General features: G+C 39.8%; 1 protein-coding gene across 4 annotated transcripts in view; it reads left to right on the forward strand.

Moving 5' to 3' along the window:
* Positions 1-22,179, forward strand: part of nid2a (nidogen 2a (osteonidogen)) — a 52,636-nt gene that overhangs the window by 20,122 nt on the left and 10,335 nt on the right. The window contains exons 14-30 of one of the 4 annotated variants that reach the window (XM_041978910.1): positions 509-739; positions 7,077-7,223; positions 7,871-7,996; positions 11,157-11,282; positions 13,688-13,812; positions 13,894-13,999; positions 14,136-14,269; positions 14,347-14,452; positions 16,059-16,192; positions 16,273-16,378; positions 17,703-17,815; positions 17,936-18,041; positions 19,700-19,812; positions 19,906-20,011; positions 20,176-20,291; positions 20,370-20,475; positions 21,831-21,960. In XM_041978910.1, coding sequence (XP_041834844.1) covers positions 509-739; positions 7,077-7,223; positions 7,871-7,996; positions 11,157-11,282; positions 13,688-13,812; positions 13,894-13,999; positions 14,136-14,269; positions 14,347-14,452; positions 16,059-16,192; positions 16,273-16,378; positions 17,703-17,815; positions 17,936-18,041; positions 19,700-19,812; positions 19,906-20,011; positions 20,176-20,291; positions 20,370-20,475; positions 21,831-21,960 — 2,131 coding nt within the window. The remainder of the gene's footprint in view (positions 1-508; positions 740-7,076; positions 7,224-7,870; positions 7,997-11,156; positions 11,283-13,687; positions 13,813-13,893; positions 14,000-14,135; positions 14,270-14,346; positions 14,453-16,058; positions 16,193-16,272; positions 16,379-17,702; positions 17,816-17,935; positions 18,042-19,699; positions 19,813-19,905; positions 20,012-20,175; positions 20,292-20,369; positions 20,476-21,830; positions 21,961-22,179) is intronic. The other 3 variants (XM_041978913.1, XM_041978912.1, XM_041978911.1) reach the window with 3 other exon arrangements.

Raw genomic sequence — 22,179 nt, forward strand, 5'->3', positions numbered from 1 at the left:
ATAAAGTTTTTTGCCTGAATTAATGATTTATTCCTGTGAGCAAACCATATTATTTAAATTTATTTAAGAAGTCAGCCACTAATTTCAACAAATTCAGTCTGTAACACAAAAAAATTAAACTATAGTTGATATGGCAACGTTTTTAAAATGATTAGCTCTGGTGAATATCTTATATTTAGTATGAACTAGACAGAGAACTATTATTGCTGACGGTAGCTAAACAATACTGAAGAAATTTTATAGTAGAATGAAGTTGAGCAGCACAGCAGCAAAATACAGTCATAAAATCAGCATATACACCCCCAGGGAGTGAGACTATGATGAATGTAAATGTAGTAAATCTAATACAGAGAAAATAAAGTCATCTTTGTTAATGAAGAAGAATCAGGGCCCCAGGATTGAGCCTTAAGGTACACCAGATACAATGTGTTCCAGCTGATGCTTAGTTTTGTTTTCTTTTCTTTTCTTTTACCAGAAATATCTTACTTTCTCTTTCTTCTTTCTACAGTTGCCACCTCCACTTCTATCAGGGAGTTTTCAGTCGTTTCGGCAGAGCGAGGTTCAGAGTCCCACTCCTTCCAAACGAAACAGAACCTTACCTATCGTGACTGTCGGCATGACAACCAAGCCGCTGTCCCCGAGACATTGCAGGTCACCATGGAGAGGGTGTTTGTGATGTATGTCAAGGAGGAGCGGATCTTGAGATATGCCATCACAAACAAAATCAGCCCTGTTGGAGGTAGGTAAAATCAAGGTTAGGCTGATGGAGATGTGCACATTTACTGTAGACGTGGTTTTTGTTAGAATATAATTAGGTTTAAAGAAAATACTTATCAGCATCCATACTTCTCTTTTTATTAATTAATGGAAAGGATATTACAGAAATAATGGTGATAAGAAGAAGTATCTGAAGTTTTTCTGCTATAGTTTAGGTCTGCTGTAATGATTTGAATGCTATTTCCACCCCCAGGGAGTGAGACTATGATGAAAGTAAGTGTAGTAAATCTAATATGCCCGTAATGGCAACGTGTGTTTCAGCCAATGGTGATTAAAAACATGTACAATGGAGAGAAAAGTTTGCACCATATGAAAAAAACTGCATTATATTGTTAACAGTCCAGAATATGGTGCACATTAAGAACACATAGGGGGTGGGGTAAAATAACTGTTTTTACAAAATCTTGAACTAATTATATATATGACATGATGAAATAAATGATATCCATGTTCAGTTTTATTAAAAATTCCTGGGAAAAAAATGGCTTATTTTGAAGGAAGTTCATAGAGTGTTTCCGCATATACAAGCTTCACCTAATTTCATCAGCTAATGGCACCAAACACTATTTTGCCTTCATCAGTGGCCCATTACATTGAGAAAATTGTGCCTGACTGATTCCCTAAATCCATTCCTGACTGGCTGTAAGTGTTTTAAGTATGCGATCACACCAGAGGCACTGTAAACATGAGGTTTCTCTCTTGGAGAACCCATCTATAACCAGGATAGTAATTGTCATAGTCCTGCCACAGAAACCACAGCCAAGCCACGGAGGAGTGTTGGACGGAGCCCAGGTTTAAGCACACATGCTGTAAGCTGATGATGGGGTTGGTTATACACAGAAACCAGGGACAACTATGTTTAATTGTCTACATAACCACTTCTTTTTTCCAGTTCATTGTTTGTCAAAGGCTAGAGGCAAATCAGACCACTTTAAAACTTATTGAAACCACAATTTGCGTCACATCTTGCTTTATGGATTATACTTATTTAGTTTGTTCATGCATATGATTAGCATTTATGACTCTAACCTCAATATTTTTATGTGGGGAAAACAGTTACATTCAATAACAGTTCAGCATTTTGACAAGATTGGTTTGGTTCTCTGCAAGTAAAACTTCGATGTCCTGTGTTTTTTTTAGTTTGACAAGTATGTGGTTTAGTTCATTTGGATGGTCAAGAAACATATATGTGGAAGTTAGGGTAAAATGAGCCATTTTACTTAAATGATCTCCAAGAGAAATAAGGAAATAAGGCAGAAATGTAATCAAACTTAGGAAGTCACACCATAGGCACTAATGCAGCCCCATCCCATCAGAGATGCAGCTTTTCACCTGTCCACTGATAACAAGCTGGATGCTCCCTCTCCTCTTTAGTCTGCAGGACACGCCGTCCATGCTTTCCACAAACTAGTTCACATCTTCATCCAGGTTTCCACTTTGCCTCAGACCATTTTAAATGAGCTTTGGTCCAGAGAAGACGGCACTCTCTCTGGATCCTGTTCACATCTGGCTTCTTCTCTGCATGATGGAGCTTTAACCTGCATTTGTGGGTTTCAGGGTGAACTGTGTTTACAGACAGTGGTTTCTGGGAGTCTTCCTGAGTCCATGCAGTGGTTTCCAGTTGAGTCATGTCTGTTTTTAATGCAGAAGATCACCAGCATCCAGCCTTGTCCCATGCGCACAGAGATTCCTCCTGATTCTCTGAATCTTTTTATATTATGCACTGCAGATGGTGTACATTATCTTAACAAATCTTAATTTTAAGTTAAAGAAAATTAAGAAAATTTTTAGACCCTCTATCCATCTGAAATGCTCCTTTTATACCCAGTCATGTTACTGACCTGTTAATTAACCCTATTAGTTGTGAAATGCTCCTCCAGTTCTATTATATAGTCATTTAGCACTTTTCTCCAAAGTGACTTACATCTGAGCAACTGGAAGGTATTAATATTCATCCCCTGTGGGATTCAAACTTGAGTCTCTCGCATAGGTATTCTATAGTTAGACATTAATAAATTCCTTGTTTTATCTGGTTTTTAAAGAGCTGGTTGTTATTATTTGTAGCTACGTTAGGTCAGCATTCGCAAAGCTAAGAGGAAGATTTGGATGTGTTCTGATGGCCGACTTAGTGATTTATCTTTTACTACTTACGTTTTCATGGTTGTTAAGTCTTTATTGTTCCCAGCTGGATAGTAAATCAGTACGTTTAACATGGAAATCTGAGGTTTTTCGTGGCCTCTAGTCAGCGTAGAGCATCGTAGGCCAGGCTTAAATGCTATTTGTATTTTATTTGATGTGATGTTTCTGTCATCCTTGTGTCCATTTTTATCTCCCTGTACTTCATCTGCAATCATTCAAATATAAAACGTGCACGTAGATGCAGGTTTTATTAACAGTCAACATGAAGCGGCCATGCTTCTTTTACCCACTTTATCTGATGCAAACCAGAAGGTGACACAGGGAGAGGAGACTTCAAAGGATGAAGTCAAAATAAAAACTTTGTGACAGCGAGCCAGTTTTTTCTGCAGCTTTTGGATACAAACCAAGTTTCAGTCATTTAAACGTCAACACGCTGATTAAAAAAGGTTATGATGACATATCACACACACACACACACATGCTCACTCACAGCGATACACTCAGAACACAGCTGGAAGAGCTTTCGGGGATCGGGGGTTTTGTAAACATGGGTTAAGTGGTGTGTACGTGTGTCAGAAGGAGCATGTGTGTGTGTGTGTGTGTTCAGGAGTCTTACACTTTCTGGGAAGTAATATTCCAGCCAATGACAGATTTTGTAGAGGGGGGGTTGCTGGGCAGAGTAGCTGCCCTGTGAGGTCATGAGAATCTGAGATTGCAGACAAGCTTAAGGCACTAAAGTGATAGAAACAAGATAAAACACAACATAAATTAATCTGCATGAATGTATGTTTGCTGTTTCTCCCCATGGAGGCAGATTTATTAAGCCTGGCAAATAAACGTCTGCTTGTAAATCACAAATGGCTCCTATGGAAGGGCCCAGTTCTGCAGGTGAGGTCCTGAAACTGAGCTGACGTACAAATTCAGGTGTAACCAACCGAGTCTACTAACATCAACATATAACCGGCTCCAGCTTCTTTGTTGGATTAGATAACATATTTAATTAAAATATTTAACCCTTTCATGTATGAATTATTAAGAAACAGTGCTACATGTTTTTTTTACATACAATATTTAATTCTACAGACATGTAGAATTAAATTGATAAATTCTTCAAAATATGTATAAAATATGGATATTCTATAAAAATATAGCTGCATCATTTTCATTTCTTGTTTATCGCTGAAGTAAATTTGGAAATAATGTAAGTACAGTGTATATATATGTGTGTGTGTGTGTGTGTGTGTGTGTGTGTGTGTGTGTGTGTGTGTGTGTGTGCAGTAGCAGGATATGAAACATTTTGAGAGCTTTAAGACATTTAAGCCATTTCCTGTCACAAAATTTAAAAAAAATTCCATGTAAAGCTTTGATGTGACTGTTTCTCTAAGCTGCATATTACTCCCCATGATGACTTAACCCAGCTTCATATATAACATAAGTAAATGTCTTTAAGTTAAAGTATCAGTTATGCAAACTGGACATTTTAGGTTCTTTGTCATTATATTGAAAATAGTGTTTTTTTCCCTAAACGCCAACTTAATTTGCTTTCATAGCTTTAAACACCACATTGTCTTCAATTTCTGGCTTTTTCAGGGTGAGTAAAAGCCAGCGATGCTGGATAATTTCACATAGTGAGTTATTGTATTTCATAAATGCACCTTCAACTACTCCCCCAGTAAACCCAGCCTGCTCTGTGTGTGTGTGTGTGTGTGGGGGGAGCTATGTGCAACAGGTGGGAAACTGCTGTCATTACTTTGATGCATACAGTGCATGCGTGGGGGTGTGTTCTTCACCCCTTCATTCTTTATGTCTCTAATTATCCCTTGGCCTTTTTTTCTTCCATCCATGTGCGTCTCTCCCTCTCATCTGCCCTTCTTCCTGGCCACGTTAGACTTTGAAATGTCTCTGATAATGAGCCAAAGATGCCCTCTGGCCTCCAGCAGGGTCTCTGTTTTGTTTGTATTCAGAATGTTGTTGTTTATGCTGGTATAGAAAAAGTCAAGCCTTACACATCATTAAATTGATTGTGTTTACATTTCTTGTTTACTGTTTGTTGACATTAGAACCAACGAAAATTCCTATTTGTCTTAAAAATGTGTGTGGAGATGAATATTACTATGGGAATGAAACCCACAGTAATGTGTGGCATTTTCTACATACTTGCATAACAAAACAGAAAACCTTGACACCAGGGTTCTGTTTGACTTTAAAGTTGAATCAGACTTTAAAGAACAACCATTTCCAGCATTCCGGTGCTTCAGTGGTGGAGCAGGCCACTAACACCACCATGACTTGGTGTTTGATCCCCAATCTCCCCCAAATTTTGTTTAATTCTCATCATATTAGTGTTTTTGTTTTTCTACATTCTTGGCTAATTTCCCATGGTTTTCTCTTCTGTCTTTTTGGAAATTCATCCAAGGTTGTGTTTGAAAGCCTCATCTGAGCCAGGGAGGAAAACCCTGGACTCGATCCCTCTCCGTGTTGGTGTCCCCTCTCTTTCATGCACATGTGTATCTAACCTCATCCATATGTTTTAAATATCACAAACATTCGGGGAGTCGCTTCTCAAAAGAAAAGCGTCACACGGGAATTAGTCTGGAGGGATTTTCCATGTGTGTCTGGTTAAGTTGTCCTGTAATCATTGCTCTAATCATTGGAATGTTTCCAGTCAACAATCCAGATCTCAATTAATCTCAATTTCAGAACATTTGGAATATTGCACAGTACATGAACTTATGTATAGAATAGAATAAAATAGAATAGAACTTTATCCTAAAAAATGAAATGAATTTTCCAGCATAAATAATTTGCCATGATATAAAATTCTGACTTGAGTCTTTCAGAATTCAGACTTTGTTTCTACTACTCTGGTTTTTCATGTTTAAATTCTAATTTTTTTTTACTTCAGATTTTTTACTTGTCAATTAATTGTGATGTTTTGCAAAAATTCTTTTTGTTTTCTTTTAAATCTCGAAATCCTGACTTGGTATTTCAGAATGACTTCTTTTATATCTCTTAATTCTGAGTTTGGTTCTAAGAAATTCTGACTTTATAGCTCAGAATTCTGTTTTCATTTTTTTTATCTTAACATTCTGATTTAATTCTGAATTATGATTTATTTTTATAATAATTTTTTTATCTCAAAATTCTGACTCTGTATCTCTTCTAGCTGTTGGAGGTTTAAGGTTGATCGTTCCGCAGCGTTGGCATATTCAGAATCTAACAAGCTTTTCACCACAAAAAGCCTGTTTAGTCAATGAATTCAGCAGTAGCTCAGCTGGTAAAGCATGTTGTGCAATGACTGAATGGTTCAAATCCTGCCCTGGACACTTCCCATCCTTGCCTCCATGAATGTTTCAGTGGTGGTTGGAGCCCGTTGGCGTGTGCTGGCTGCCACGGTTCCATCAGTGTATCTATACATGTAGTAGATTGAATAATGGATTCAGTGTAAAGTGCCTTGAAAAGCAGTTTATAAATCCATTAGTTATTATTGCCTGCGTCAAGGCGGAGGTCATGAATTCGACAGAGTTGGTTTGTCTGTGAGCAACAGAACTCAAAAAGTTCAGGAAATCTCAGAAATGGAATAAGGAAGAAGTGATTAGATTTTGGGGGTGATCCAGATCACTTAAAATTAATTTCTACTGTGGGGAGATAGAGATCATTTTGCCGTTAGAGCTTCCAACTCAAAAATAATGCCTACAATCTTTGGAAAAAAAGGTAAAGTCTTGTCAAAGGTCTGCACTTTCTGAGTGCTTCAGGTTGTAAATAAATTCAGGCATTAAGGGGTTAAACCTTTTTCCATTAACTATAAAGGATGCCTCTCTACTAATAACAAACAGACCCTGAAAAAGAAGTTCAGCTTCTAGTTACTATTAAATCCATTCTTTCTAGTAACAGCTTTAAAACGCAGCTAAACACACATTTGTTTCCTTGACATAAACTACATTAAAAACTTTTAGTATTTTTTATTGTTTTTATCCTTATCTTTATTACGTGCTTTTAATCCTTATTAGTACTTATTTCCCTCCTATTGTTATGATGTGTTATGGTGTGTACACCATTTTGGTCAACTCTTTCAAGTGTGCTTCATTTTGTTAAACTCAAATCACTGCTTTGCTGCAACCATCAATAACCGTTTCTTTCCTCCTCTGTGTGATTTGTAGTTGAACCTGTGGGGCCTGAAGTGGTCAACCCCTGCTACTCTGGGAACCATGACTGTGACACCACAGCACAGTGTATCCCGCTAGAGGGCCAGGCCTTCCGTTGCCAGTGTGCTACTGGCTATACAGGAGATGGACGCAACTGTTATGGTAACCTCATCTCTGTCTAAATTGTATACAGTGTACATACAGGTCCATATGTAATATAACAATTTTAGAGCACTTCATGGTGCCTCCTTGCTTTTGCTTAGTCTAATAGTGTCTCTGTATCACATAAACACACATTTACAGTTGAAGAAAGTTCAAGGAAATGTGTCTGTGTTTCATCAACACATGTCCATGTAGGGCCAAAGGTTCAAGTACAGACTGCATGAATGAAAGCAGTGGTTCTGTCATGCTTTTCCTCTCCATCCCAAGTTATTTCCCAAGTTAAAAGGGACTTCTAGGACTTAAAGCTGGTGGGTGGTCTGTCATTAGGCCAGCAGTTGGTCTTTTTCTCCTCATGACAGCACCAGGAAAGCCCCAGGCTCAGCCTCAGTTCCCATGAAAAGGCCTCAATATCTCTTTGATTATATGTCCTCTGTCTCCTTTGTCCTGCATAGTGCACAATGCATTTTGCAAGCAAATATCCAGGTGTGGAGGAGAGCATACACACACTGTATATGCACTAAAAGCATCAGTTATGACCATAATTACAGCTTTTAATCTCACATGTGTGGCTTGCTGTGTGTTTTCAGACAAGGGATTCCTGCTTTACAAACTTGTGATCTCATTTTTTCCCCCTCTCTTTGATGTAGACATAGATGAGTGTGCTGAAGGTTTGAGCCAATGTGGGGATCACTCTCAATGTTTGAATCTTCCTGGTAGCCACCGCTGCCAGTGCCAGAGAGGTTTTGAGTTGGGTGACAGGCGTGCCTGTGTTGGTGAGTAGTCCTCATTTGTTGTTCTTTCATCTGCATGAATGGGTTTTGATTGTGTGACTTTGACAGACTCTTATTCCTCTGGTTTTTAAAGTATAAACAAAAATGGCTTATGTTATGCAAGGGTTATGTTTAGTACCAGATACTGTAAATAAAGGTTGGAAATGTGATGTCATAGATCCGTATGCATTATCCAAGAAAGATTTAAGCTTTGAATTGGATAAAAACTCACAATCTTGACAAGTAAAACAGGAAAACAGCTACATCTCCCCAGGTAGGCATACAGGAGGCATCCTAACCAGATGCTAGATGCCACCTCTTCTGGCTCCTCTCGATGTGGAGGAGCAGCAGTAGCTCTACTTTGAGCTCCTCCGGGACGATCTAATTTCTCACCCTATCTCTAAGGGAGAGCCCAGACACCCTGTAGAGAAAATTAATTTTGGCCAGTTGTAATTGTAATCTTGTTCTTTTGGTCACTACACACAACTGGTGACCACAGGTGAGGGTAGGAACGTAGGTCAACTGGTAACTTACAAGCTTCACATTGAACTTCACCAGAACAGACTGATGCAGTCATCACTGCAAACACCACACTGATTTGCTTATTATTGCCTCCTTCCATTCTCCTCTCACTCGGGAACAAGACCCCGAGTTACTTGAACCCCTCCACTTGGGGCAGGACCTCATTCCCAACCCAGAGAGAACACCCTGGCTGAGAACCATGGTCTTAGATTTGGAGGTGCTAATCCTAGGTCCAGTTGCTTCACACTCGGCTGCAAACCAGGTAGAATAATGGCCCTATCATTTGTACAATGGAAACAGGACTATATCATCTGCAGACACCCAATCTTGAGTCCACCAAACCTGACCCCTTGATGCCCTGGCTGCACCTAGAAATTTTGTCCATGAAAGTCACGAACAGAATTGGTGACATTAGGCAGCCCTGGAGTCCAACTCCCACTGGACACGGATCCAACTTAAGGCTGTTTCATACACCACAAGCACAGAGATCTTTGTTCTTGTACTTGAGACGGCAAGAACAAAATTGTGTAATTTTGTTCTCAAGATCCTTGTTTGGGAGTTCTTGTGGCTTGTTTTTAACACACCAGCTGAACAGAACCTTTTTCTCATGTGGCTTCCAGGAACTCTTGTGTGGATAGTGCGGAAAAGCAGGATGTGGAAAAGTGTCATTTGTTAAATTTTCTGCTAATGCGAAAGATTGTACAAGTTTTCTTTAAATAAAAAAATTAATAAAACAAATAATTGAAAAAAGGATAGTTTTAAGGAAGAGCTGGTTGAGCTGATGAGTAGGTATCTGTTTGTGAAACACACATGGTAGGTAAAGAAAAGTACATCACTGTGCACACAAGCCCACCCTAGATAAAAGTTCTTGTAAAATAAAAAATAATCAGTTTTGCTTTGCATATAAAGACACAAACACTCCCCCACACTAATCCCTGCCCCACCACAGACAAGGCTTCCCGCGGAGTATGACATGACCGGGCCAAAACTAACTTTTTTCACTTTCTTGCCACCTCAAGAACAAAGTTTTCTGTTCTTGTGATGTATGTAACAAGCTTTACTGCCAGCAATGCAGACCAAGCTCTAACACTGGTTGTACAGGGACTCAATGGCCCTCATCAGGAGGTCCAGTACCCCATACTCCTAAAGCACCTCTCGAAGGACATACTTGAATGCTTTTTCCAAGTCCACAAAGCACATGCAGACTTGTTGGGCAAACCCCCAGGACTCTGTTGAGAATGTAGAGCTGGTTCATTTTTCTTTGACAAAAACAAAAAACACACAGTTCCTCCTCAATCCGAGGTTTGACTATCCAATGGACCCTCCTCTCCAGGACGTCTGAATAGACCTTACTTGGGAGGCTGTGGAGTGCGATCACCCTGTAGTTTGAACACAACCTTTGGCTCTTGAATAGCAGGACAAGCTCTCCGGTCTGCCAATCCAAAGGCACTGTCTTCAATGTTCACGTGATGCTGCAAAATAGTGTCAACCAAGACAGTCTTGTAACATCCAGAGCCTTGAGAAATCCAGAGATCTCTTGCCACCCTACAACTTCTTAACCATGTCAGTGACCTCAGCCCCAGTGATTGAAGAGCCCACCTTTGGGTCCTCAGACTCTGCTTTCTCAATGGAAGGTGTGTTGATGGGATTGAGAAGATCTTTAAAGTATTCCCTCCACCAACTCACAATGCACTGAGTCAAGGTCATCAGCAAACATTAATCTTAGAGGAAAAAGGTTGTGTTGTACCAGAATTATTCACCGGCTAATTTCCATCTGCTACCCCAGGGCAAGTAAACTCCTTATTAAATTAAGTACCTTGATCAGTCACATGATTTGATTGATTGTAAAAGCCAAAAACAACTAAAAAAAATAAGGTATTTTCCAGCGATCAAAAACATGATTGGGTCCTCAATCAACTAAAGAGACCACAACTTCTTTTTTTGCACAACTTCCAAGATGGCTGTGACATCACGTGAAACCCAGCCATAAAATATGTAACATACTCCAAGAAATACGCTAGATGGATTGTGTAAGTTTGGAGAAAGATCAGTTAAACTGGCATTGTCATCCTGTCCACTTGCAAGTACTATAACTCCAATACTAATGCAAATTTTGGAAATAAACCTGCACTTATGTTATTATCCTCTTCTTTGTTGGCAATAATTGCTGATCCCTTAAGAATGTTGGAACGTGAAGGGCTTCGTGTAGTTATGCACAGCTGCAAAAACCAGAAACAGTCAACACAGAAGAGAACAAGAAAATTGGATTAAAATGGGACAGAGACTAAAATGAAGCAATGGCACAATGTGTTTGTTGCTTTGGAATGTGTGGAGGAGCTATGTCCAGGGTTTGAGTGTCCTCCTGTTACTCATCAGTGTGAACTTCAGATGAACTTCTTTCAAAACCCCCAAACTTCTTTCTTGACAAATTACCCTTTAATGTTGTTCTTAACCTTACACTACCGGTCATAAGTTTTGGGAAACTTCCACATTGGATTTAATAAGAAAGTTTCCCAAACCTATAACCAATAGTGCACATTGACATTAATGTACTATTATATTAAAAAAATCATGTGAAACAGTTAAAACAATTTTTTTACATTTTGTTGTTTTAATTTATGTCCCTATATGTTTTTCTTAGACATTGATGAGTGCAGCTTATCTCCATGTCACATCCACGCCAGATGCATTAATATACTGGGATCCTTCCAGTGTCAGTGCCAACCTGGGTTTTATGGTGATGGTTTCCACTGCTTCCAGCAAGAAGGTCAGTAAAGGTTTTACTGTTGTGATTAAGTTTGCAATATGACTAATTATTTTTACATTTTTTACTATAACAGAGGACATATCCAGATTAGATACATCCAGTGGTTGTGGAAAAGATGTTTGTCTGTTTAAGAAGGGTCAGATCATTGGCATCAAGCAGATAAAACATCATTAGAGATGCAGAAACTACTAAAACTGGGTTAAGAACTGTCCAACACATGATTACAAATTGGAAAGATAGTGGGGAACCATCGTCCAGAAAGAAATGTGATCAGAAAAACATCCTAAATGATGGTGATCACTTAACTTGATGGAAGAAAAACAGCAGTAGAACTCAGGACTGTTTAATGGTGAAAGTTAGAACATTTCCACATGAACAAGATGAAGGGAACTCATTGGGACTGAACAGCCATAAGAAAAGAATTAATCAGTGAGGCTAACTGGAGAAAAAGGCTTCAGTTTGCTAGGGAGCATAAAGACTGGACTCTGGAGCAATGGAAGAAGGTCATGTGGTGTGATGAGACCAGATTTACCCTGTTCCAGAGTGATGGGAGCATCTCCCCTCCTTTATACCTGGTGCGTATGCGCAACGTTATGGCTGTGACACGGTTTTGTTCCAACCTCCGTGGCATAGCCACTTTTACCAAGAGTTTGTCAGGTGTGGAGCTCCCGCGAGTGCAGTCTATCCAGCAGGATCCACACTCTCACAAAATCACAGAAGTGGAGAATCTTGTGAATCTCCACTTCCAGGATAAATGTCTTGTTGTCTATGATCACAAAAAACAACAACAACAACAAAAAAAAAAAAACATTGCGACCCCCCCTGACTGGTTAAACACATAGTGTTTACATGGTTCAGCAGCACAAATCTGCACAGGTGCTTTTATTTTGAAAAATACCAGAAGCTTTTACCTTGCTCCTGTGTCTAATTTCCTGTCTGCCCCTATCTGAACTGCGGAAATTGATGTGTTCTGGGTGCATGAAGCGTCAAAAATAGACTTGGTGCATAAATTTAGTGGCGCCACAACAACAAGCTTCTGGGATGCTTCTGAAATACACTCTGCAGCACACCTGGTGGAAACCAAACCATTGACTAAAATGGTCGCAAATAGCAGTGGAGGCCGCAGCACAGCTGTAATGTGGCAGGCACACACACCCGGTGTTAAGAAGGGGTCAGGGAAAGAAGAGAGGCCATCATGCCTAGTGCCTGCTGTCCAAGCCTGTGGGGGCAGTCTATCATTTGGATTTGCTGCATTTGGTCAAGTCTTGGTTCAGCAACATTAGGTGTCCAAAGAAAAAGGTCAGCTGACTAGCTGAATATACTGAATGAGCAGGTTATTCATCTTCTCTGATGGATTCATGGGGCTCAGACTGTGAAAGAGTGGTTCAGGGAACAGGAGACATCATTTTCACACATGGATCGGCCACCACAGAGTCCAGACCTGAACCCCATTGAGAGTCTTTGGCATGTGCAGGTAAAAGCTTTGCGAAGTGGTCGGATTCTCCATCATCAATACCAAGATCTTGGTTAAAAAATGAATGCAACACTGGATGGAAATAAATCTTGTGGCATTGCAGAAGATTTGTACACACACATACACACACACACACACACACACACACACACACACACGCACACACACACATATATTTCCATATATATATATATATATATATATATATATATATATGTATACACACATTTATTAATTTCCTGTACCGCTTAGTCCAGTGAGGGTCGCGAGGGAGCTGATTCCTATCCCAACAATTAACAAGAGGCAGGGTGCACCCTGAATAGCTTGTCCGTCCATCACAGGGCCAACACAGAGAGAAACAACCACTCACGCTCACACACACTCCTAGGGAGATTTTAGAGTGACCAATTAACCTAACATGCATGTCTTTGGATGGTGGGAGGAAACCAGAGTACCCAGAGAGAACCCACTCATTCAGTGGGTCGGGTATTTTTTCATATGTTCCTTTTTTTTACTCTGGTTCGGAGGCTGTGCTAATCAAGTAGTTTCTTCTCATACACTGGACCCTTTCAAGATCTGTTATGAGTATCCATGACAATAGAAAATTTGTTTACTTGTGGGATCAAATGATCCGGCTCTTCAAAATCAAGTTAACAAGCAAAAGTTTTCATCTATAGTATCTATGAAGAATCAAGACCCTTAATCAATTATTCACACCTTGTACTCACAGTGAGAAAACAACAGAGTGTGTTCAGTCAGAGGCCTCTTCATGTAGCTACAAGACAAAGAGAAAACTGCCATTGCCCTTCTGAACAATATGATCAACACTTAATTATTTCTATATAAAAAAGAAACTACTACAATATAATTTTCTTCCAGAGGATTAAAGTGCATTTCATTCATTTAATTTTGTATGAAATTGTTGTCACAGGTCGACCAAAGACCCAGTGTGAGAAGCACAGGGACAGTCTTCAGAGTGGAGAAGCTGATGGACGTCCAAGTCTCGGAGCCTTTATCCCTCAGTGTGACTCTGATGGGCAGTACCGACCCCTGCAGGTGGGCACAGGCTAGCTAACTACATGGCTAAGTCTTCAGTTAAAAGATGTACTGATTTTAGGATTTAATCCCACGTTGCAGTGTCACGGCTCCACTGGACATTGTTGGTGTGTGGACAGTAGTGGACAGGAGAGAGCAGGAACCAGGACTCCACCTGGGACTTCACCAAAAGATTGTGAAAGAGCAGGTATTACTTTTTTATCTTGAGTTTATCCCCAATAAAACAATTAGATTAGTTAAAAGTATTTTGTTTGGCACTGTACAATTGTACTATGTATAACTGTGCATGTGACAAATAAACCTCTTTGACTTTGACTATGTAGATGAACCAGAATGGCCTAAAACCATATGTGAGCGCCACAGAGACAGTGTCCAGACCACCAGTCCAGATGGTCTTCCTGTAGCAGGGGCTTATGTTCCCCAGTGTGATGCAGAAGGACGGTACACACCACTGCAGGTCAGCACCTCATTGGTATTTAGCAAATTTGAGTTTTTATTATTCTGTTAAACTACAACTGGAAAATTTATTTTCAGTGTCATGGTTCCTCTGGATATTGTTGGTGTGTGGACAGTGGGGGCCAGGAAAGACCAGGAACCAGGACATTGCCTGGAGCACCACCCAAAGACTGTGACAACCCAAGTGAGTAAGACAAATATACACAAATAGAAACCTCCCACCCACTATTCAACTTCCCACCAATGCCTAAAGCCACTCGTAGTTTGCAGCAGGTGTATTATGTCACAACTCTCTGAGGCTTTCTTGTAAAACACTGACCTGTGAACTCCCCTAATTCCTCAACTCTCTAACAAATCAAACAGACAGCATGTTTATGTGAGTGTGTGTCCAAGTCTGAGAGTTGTGCTCTATTGAGGGCGTTGGGTCATGGTGTGAGAAGAAAGACACAGGTGTGAATGAGTGCAGTGGGAAGTTGAATGGTTGCACATTTGTCAGTTTTCACAGTTAGGTACCAGCTGATGTGACTTTTCATGGGATGTTACCTGTAACACCAGTCATAAGTAAGATTTCTAATGGTCCGATTGTGTTGCCTAGCAACATACAGCTTAACAGAAGGGAATTTAACTTTTTAACCGAGAGACCCCACTTTACAAGGGGCAGCATGAGATGCAAGCAGTATAGAAGTTTGCAGACACCAGGAAGCAGCAATGCTAACATGTAGCGTAGCAACATGACAGGCAGAAACTCAGCTGAAAGACTCTAACAAGCATTGACAATTTATTGGGAATAAAAGAAAAATATTGGAACAGCACTGTCCATTTTAGACCTTCTGCTAATGTCTTCACTTCAAGCAAACCTTTGTTTGAAATGAACCCGGTAGTTTCCATGGAGATGAAGGAGGTTTTATAGTAAAGTATTTACTCTTCCTGTGTTATAATACCTTGGGGTTTACTTATTTCTGGACCCTCATGGTGTTTCTAAGATGAATTTGGGGGCTATCCTTGGCTGCTCCGATGACAATAAATATAGGCGTCAATCACTGAAATTGGCCAATGAGTTACCGGTATATTTACCTGTGTACCGCCTCCCTTAAAACATCTGTAAAACTGCTCATGTTCACTTTTTTGTTTGTATTTTTGCTTATTTACTCTTAAGTAAATGATCAAAAATACATAATACTTCACTAATTCCCAGGACCACTTCTTAGGACTATTTTACTCATTTCTAGGACCACTTTACTACTTCTTAGGACCACTTAATTTGGGGACTACTTTTACAACTTCCTGGAACTACTACTACTTCCTGGGACAAATAATAATGCCTAGGATCACTTTACTAATTCTTAGGACCACTTTACTACTTTTTAGAAATAGTTCACAAATTTTTAGGACTACTTCTCAAATTTCCAGATAAATTGGGCCAGTAGCTTCCAATTTTTAATTAAAGTGTTTTTACACAGAGATAACAATTTATATTTCCAACTGTGAAAATGTAAATTCACCTGGAACACAACAGAAAATATAAATATCTGACACTTCTGTAGTTATTTTTACATGTCTGGCTTCTGTGGAGACCAAGATTATACATACAGCCCTTCTAATGAAGAGGGTAAATAGCTTCTTGGTACATCTAATACAGACTCACTAGATCTCATCTCAAACGATAAGCAGAAGATGAAGGGGATGCATCCCAAATCTTTAGACCATCTAATACGTTCTCATGCTAATATCGATTTGTCTTGAAAAAATTTTACAAATTAAGGCAAGGGTGCCCCTCTGTTTTTATCCAGATGTACCACAGCGTCCTAGGACCCGCTGTGAGCACCACAGAGACAGTGTACAGACCACCAGTCCAGAGGGATATCCTTTAACTGGAGCCTATGTACCCCAGTGTGATGAAAATGGAGAATATTTACCACAGCAGGTTAGCATCTCATCTTTCATTTCACTTCATTTAAATATTACAGCAACTGTAAATACATAATCTTCTATAATTGTATGTAGTGTCATGGGTCCTCTGGACATTGTTGGTGTGTGGACAGTACAGGACAGGAAAGACCAGGAACCAGTACTCCACCTGGTTCACCACCTGTGGACTGCGACAGAGTAGGTGAGTCTCTTCATGAGCTGTAGGAAACAAGCAGTAAGGGCTGGTGGATGATGGCACTATGAGGAAGCAGCACCAGCAGACTGGGTGGGTTGTGCCCAAAAAGCTGAGACAAAAAATAGGAATAGTAACAGAGAAACAATTCCAGCTCTATAACGTCTAAAGAAAATCATCAGCTTAAATAGTTAAGACTAAGCTGAAATGCACTGATGTGTTAAACTATTTATTTCTAAAGCAGGTATGAAAACCTGTATGAAGATTTACATCCGTCTTACTAATATTTACAATAATTTATCATTTTTTGTGATATCAGCCCAATTATATGAAATATGAAAAACACTGGTTTCCTAATGAGGGCTGCTTTCCACTTGAAGGAAATTGTATTTTTAAGTATTTTCTACAACTAACTAGCATGCACAGGTGGAACAGGTGAATGTTGGAGTATTTAGTGCTTTATTTATTGCAAACAATATTGTCACAACTTTACACAATATTTCACATTGAATTCTTCCTATTAACCCTGCATTGGATGGATGGATGGATGGATGGATGGATGGAGGGAGGGAGGGAGGGAGGGAGGGAGGGAGGGAAGGATGGATGGATGGATGGATGGATGGATGGATGGATGGATGGATGGATGGATGGAGGGAGGGAGGGCGGGAGGGATGGATGGATGGATGGATGGATGGATGGAGGGAGGGAGGGAGGGAGGGAGGGAGGGAGGGAGGGAGGGAGGGAAGGATGGATGGATGGATGGATGGATGGATGGATGGATGGATGGATGGAGGGAGGGAGGGCGGGAGGGAGGGATGGATGGATGGATGGATGGAGGGAGGGAGGGAGGGAAGGAAGGAGGGATGGATGGATGGATGGATGGATGGATGGAGGGAGGGAGGGAGGGAGGGAGGGATGGATGGATGGATGGATGGATGGATGGATGGATGGAGGGAGGGAGGGAGGGAGGGAGGGAAGGATGGATGGATGGATGGATGGATGGATGGAGGGAGGGAGGGAGGGAGGGAAGGAGGGATGGATGGATGGATGGATGGATGGATGGAGGGAGGGAGGGAAGGAGGGATGGATGGATGGATGGATGGATGGATGGATGCTGATCTTGTGAAGCCCAACGTCTAAAGCTTATAAAACTAAAAGTCAACATCTCTTTAGGAGCTTTTTTTCCTGCTACATTCATGCTTCAGAGGGGAAATCTGAAGTGATGTAACAACCATCTGGTTGAAATGAAAACTGTTTTATAACTTTTCTGAACTATGTAAAAGTTTCCTCTTATCTGAAAGCATAAGTATATGTTTCTTAATGTGTGTCCCAGACGATACAGGCCGTCACTGTGAGCGCCACAGAGGCATCATCCAGGCCTCTGGTACTTCAGTTGGAGCCTATGTACCACAATGTGATGAAAATGGAGAATATCTTCCACGGCAGGTTAGAATGCTGTTTTACTGAGTTTTAGTTGTTTGTTTTGTTTTGTTTTTGTTTTGTTTTTTTGTAATTGTGCTTTATGACTGCAGTTTATAATATTATTTTTTTTATAATTGTGTGTAGTGTCATGGCTCCTCTGGACATTGTTGGTGTGTGGACAGTACAGGACAGGAAAGACCAGGAACAAGGACTCCACCTGGTTCACCATCTGTGGACTGCGACAGAGTAGGTGAGTCTTGTCTGAATGTTAAAGCAGAACATGATGAACCTCTGGCATGTGAAGCAATCATTGACCAGCTTCTTCATGAGCTGTAAGAAATGACCTGGCAACTGACATTTCAACACAATCTTGCAACTGTTTCCCCAAAAGTAACTAGCATCAAATTAAGAAACCTTTTATTGACATGTTGCTAATGTATTATTCTCTGTATAATCTGCATTACTTTGTAAATGTGGATTGTATAAAAAATATTAACCACTTAATGCCTGAACCAAGAAATAATGAGCAGAAATTTCTCATTTTTGTAATCTGAAGTCTTTATTTGGCCCTTTAACAAAATGTAAAAACTAAATTCATTAGCGTATTTGAACCGTTTATTACTGTGTGATATGTCCAAATTATTGTAGTGAAAAAGGTGTCCACCAGGGGGTGGTAGACAAGAATCAGATTGTAAAACAACAGGGTTTTGAGTTTTTACCATAAAGTAATGCAGTAGGTCTCAGAAACTGTATATTAGCTGCTAAAAAAAATGAAATATTTTTGCATTTATAAATGTGTTTATGTGCAAATGCAGCGTTGCCAACTTAGTAAGTTTGCCACAATATTTAGCGCCCTTTAGCTACTATTTTCCAAAAAAGCTACAAGTGGCAACTGTGAGCAACCAATGAGATGCAAAGCAGAGTTATTTAAACCACTTGAAAGTCTTAAAAAGAGAAAAGCCTTGAAAACATTTGAGAGGACATGTGAACAGAAACTATTCCAGCACTATAAACTGTAAAAAGACAATTAGTGAGAGCACAAAGATCACATGGCATGTTTTTCCAGCTAAAGTCCCCCCAAAGCATAAACATAGCAGCCTCTTAAGGTCCCCAAAGTGTGCTTGAAATGTCAAGAGATCTTGATAAATTTTTTTAAAGAACACAAAATAAAATTCAATGATTTAAATAAAAATGATAATGCACAGAAAATCTCTGTTTTATACCATTCTAAACATAGCTGCCAAACATGCAAATTTTATGGTTCCACCCAAATACAGTTTCTGGCTGCATGGAGGTGTGGTGGTTAGCACAGCGGCCTTAAAAGCAAGAAGGTCACAGGTTTGAGCCTTGGTTGGGAAGGGATAAAAAACAGTGGCCTTTCTGTGTAGAGTTTGCATGTTCTCTGCAAAGCTCCTCCTTGGTACACCACATTTTTTCAGCATAACACACCAGCCTTCAATCTGCTGCCATGATGCTTGACAGGACAAAGTAAAAAAGAAAAGAAAAATTGTGGCTCTAGTTGTGTGTGGATTTAGCTGCCTCCTTGGCAAACCTTCAGGAATTTGACCATTCAGAAGACACTTAGCCCAAATCCACTCAATGCAACACTAGTTTCAAGGTATCCAAAATTAATAATTAAATGAATGGAAATGATCAAGCCAGGTCCACTTTAAAGACTGAGATTTACGTTGGTGCATTGAGCTGTTACACAGCCACTTTACACTTGTGATTTCTTGACCTCTAATTGAGTCTGACTCAACTGAGTCACAAAAGCTGCAAAATCAAGTCTTCTAGACTCTAATATTTATATGAACTATGAAAAAAAATTCTTGTATCTTACAGCTCTACACTTTTTTTTTTTTTTTTTTTGGTAAATAAACTGTTAATGTAAGTCCTATTCTTACCCAGGTGATAGACAGGGTCCATGTGAGCGCCATAGAGACAGCATACAGGCCTCTGGTGCTTTAGTCGGAGCTCATGTACCACAATGTGATGAAAACGGAGACTATCTACCAAGACAGGTTTGCATCTCAGACTCTTTTTTTTTTACTGAGTTTTAATATGACTGTGTATAGTTTTAGTTATAACTACACTATCTCATATTTCTGCGATAGTGCCATGGTTCTACTGGCCACTGTTGGTGTGTGGACAGCACTGGACAAGAGAGGGCAGGAACCAGGACTCCACCTGGTACACCACCAAGAGACTGTGATAAACCAGGTTAGGCTGTCACATTACCCCATCTTTAGTAAAAGTTGAATATCATCAGCATAATGGAACAATAAGGCCAATCTGAACTTCATTACTGACATGTAGATTGTTGTGGATTGTTTATATTTCACTTAAATTACTACAGGCAGTTTACGTGATAACTCCATTTCCAGATGAACAAGAGCAACCCAAAACACTGTGTGAACACCATAGAAAGAGAGCACAGGAGGGATATCCAGCAGCTTATGTTCCCCAGTGTGATACAGAAGGACAGTACATACCACTGCAGGTCTGCACTGAATAACAGCTGTTTAACTTGTTTTGCCTTATACATGCAATGCCTAACCCAGCTTCATTTTTGTTTTAGTGCCATGGTTCCACTGGACATTGTTGGTGTGTTGACGAGAGTGGACAGGAGCAAGCAGGAACCAGGACTCCACCTGGTACACAACCTAAAGATTGTAACAAACCAGGTGAGAGTGCTGATTTACAGTTGACGTCATGCAAGGATGCTCAAAGCTATTCTAACCAAGAATACTAAGGAAGATGAGGTTTGATGCTCTGATTGTTTGATCTGCTGTCTATTTTATTTACATGTGTCTGTGCAAAAAATGCTTATATGTTGTAACTGGTCTGTGTAGTTGACAGTATTTTGTAGTTGTTGAGAGTATTTTCTAAATTATGAAGTGATAAATGGAAATATCCAAAATCCCCTCTGTAAAAACCTCTGACTTTAATATGTAAACAAAATTAAACAAGAACTTTTGAAAGATTTTTTTCCTAGAAATGTTTGCAAAGTTTGGCTTTAGAATACCTAATTAGCACCTTCACATATAGACTGTGATAGACCAGGTGAGGGGAATCTTCTGGCACATCACGATTTGATTAGATTACAATTCAGACAGCAGTGATGTGATTATAAAAGGATTATTAATGGATCTTTTTTCTTCTTGTGTGACTACTTTCCAAGTGGAAACGTGTAATGGTTTATTTACACTAAGCAAAAGATGGACACAGATCATTTAATCTGACTTCTGCTTCATTTACTTGGTAATTTGGTCCATTTTTGGGGCCCTTGTAGATTCCTACCATAATGGAGCAAATGGAGTAGTACCACTGGAAACCTTGGGGGGCAGTGTTGAGCAGTATAGCTGATTGAGTCCCAGGTGTGTGAAAATATGAAGGCTCACTCATCCCGGTTGATGGTGTCCCTGGCCTGCTTTCTGACCTTGATCCATTTAGCTGATGTGCAGAGTGTGAAACAAAGAAAGTAGAAAAAGCTGTACCATAATTAATGGCTGCACAGCCTCTTTTTATGTCTATTTCTGAGAATGAGCGTCATCATGATCTTCTCCGTGGTTACCATGTTTACTATTAACCAAAACTGGTGTCAGAAGTTGGAGGTGAACTCTGAACTCTGCACTGCCCTTTGGTGGAAGTATTGGCTAATGACCAAGCCAACGTAAAGGACACATAAAGTATGATGTTTGACATGGATGTACCTGTTTACGTATGTAAAGGGAGCATAAAAGGGTTTTAACATGGTTTCTGATATTTGTTGAGACAAACAAAGAAGAATGTGAATGTTCCTTACATGAACATGTGTTCACATGTGTACCACAAATTCTTCACATGTGGATCACATGAAAACCTCCCAAACCCCATGTTTGCACATGTACATGTGTAACACACGTGGAGCACATGTGATTTTCCTGTAAGTGTGCGAGATGTAATATATAATGATAAATGTCAACAGAAGTTCTGAGTTATAATATTACAAACATGAAGGAGTTTATCTGGATTAATAAAGGATTTGTGTTCCCTGTAGGCCCTGTGTTTCAAACCAGTCGCCCTGAGAGCGTCTGTGAGCGATGGAGGGCCAGTTTGATCGAACATTATGGTGGGAAACCAGATCCACAGCAGTACCTGCCTCAGTGTGAGCCAGACGGACAATTCAGGTAAGCATCATATATGTCACGTGAAATAGAAAATATAACTTTTTATTCTAAAATTTGATCTTTTAGGATGTTTTTTTAAAAAAAACAAACAAAAAAAAAAAAAAAAAAACAGATCTTTGCCAGATCCAACAATGAGGCAAATAAACCTCAGATTTACAACACGATATTTACTCTACGTCATTGTTTATAAAAGGAGACGCAATGTCTGGAAAATGGTAA

The sequence above is a fragment of the Melanotaenia boesemani genome, chromosome 24 (assembly GCF_017639745.1).
Source record: "Melanotaenia boesemani isolate fMelBoe1 chromosome 24, fMelBoe1.pri, whole genome shotgun sequence".
NCBI classification, from domain to species: Eukaryota; Metazoa; Chordata; class Actinopteri; order Atheriniformes; family Melanotaeniidae; genus Melanotaenia; species Melanotaenia boesemani.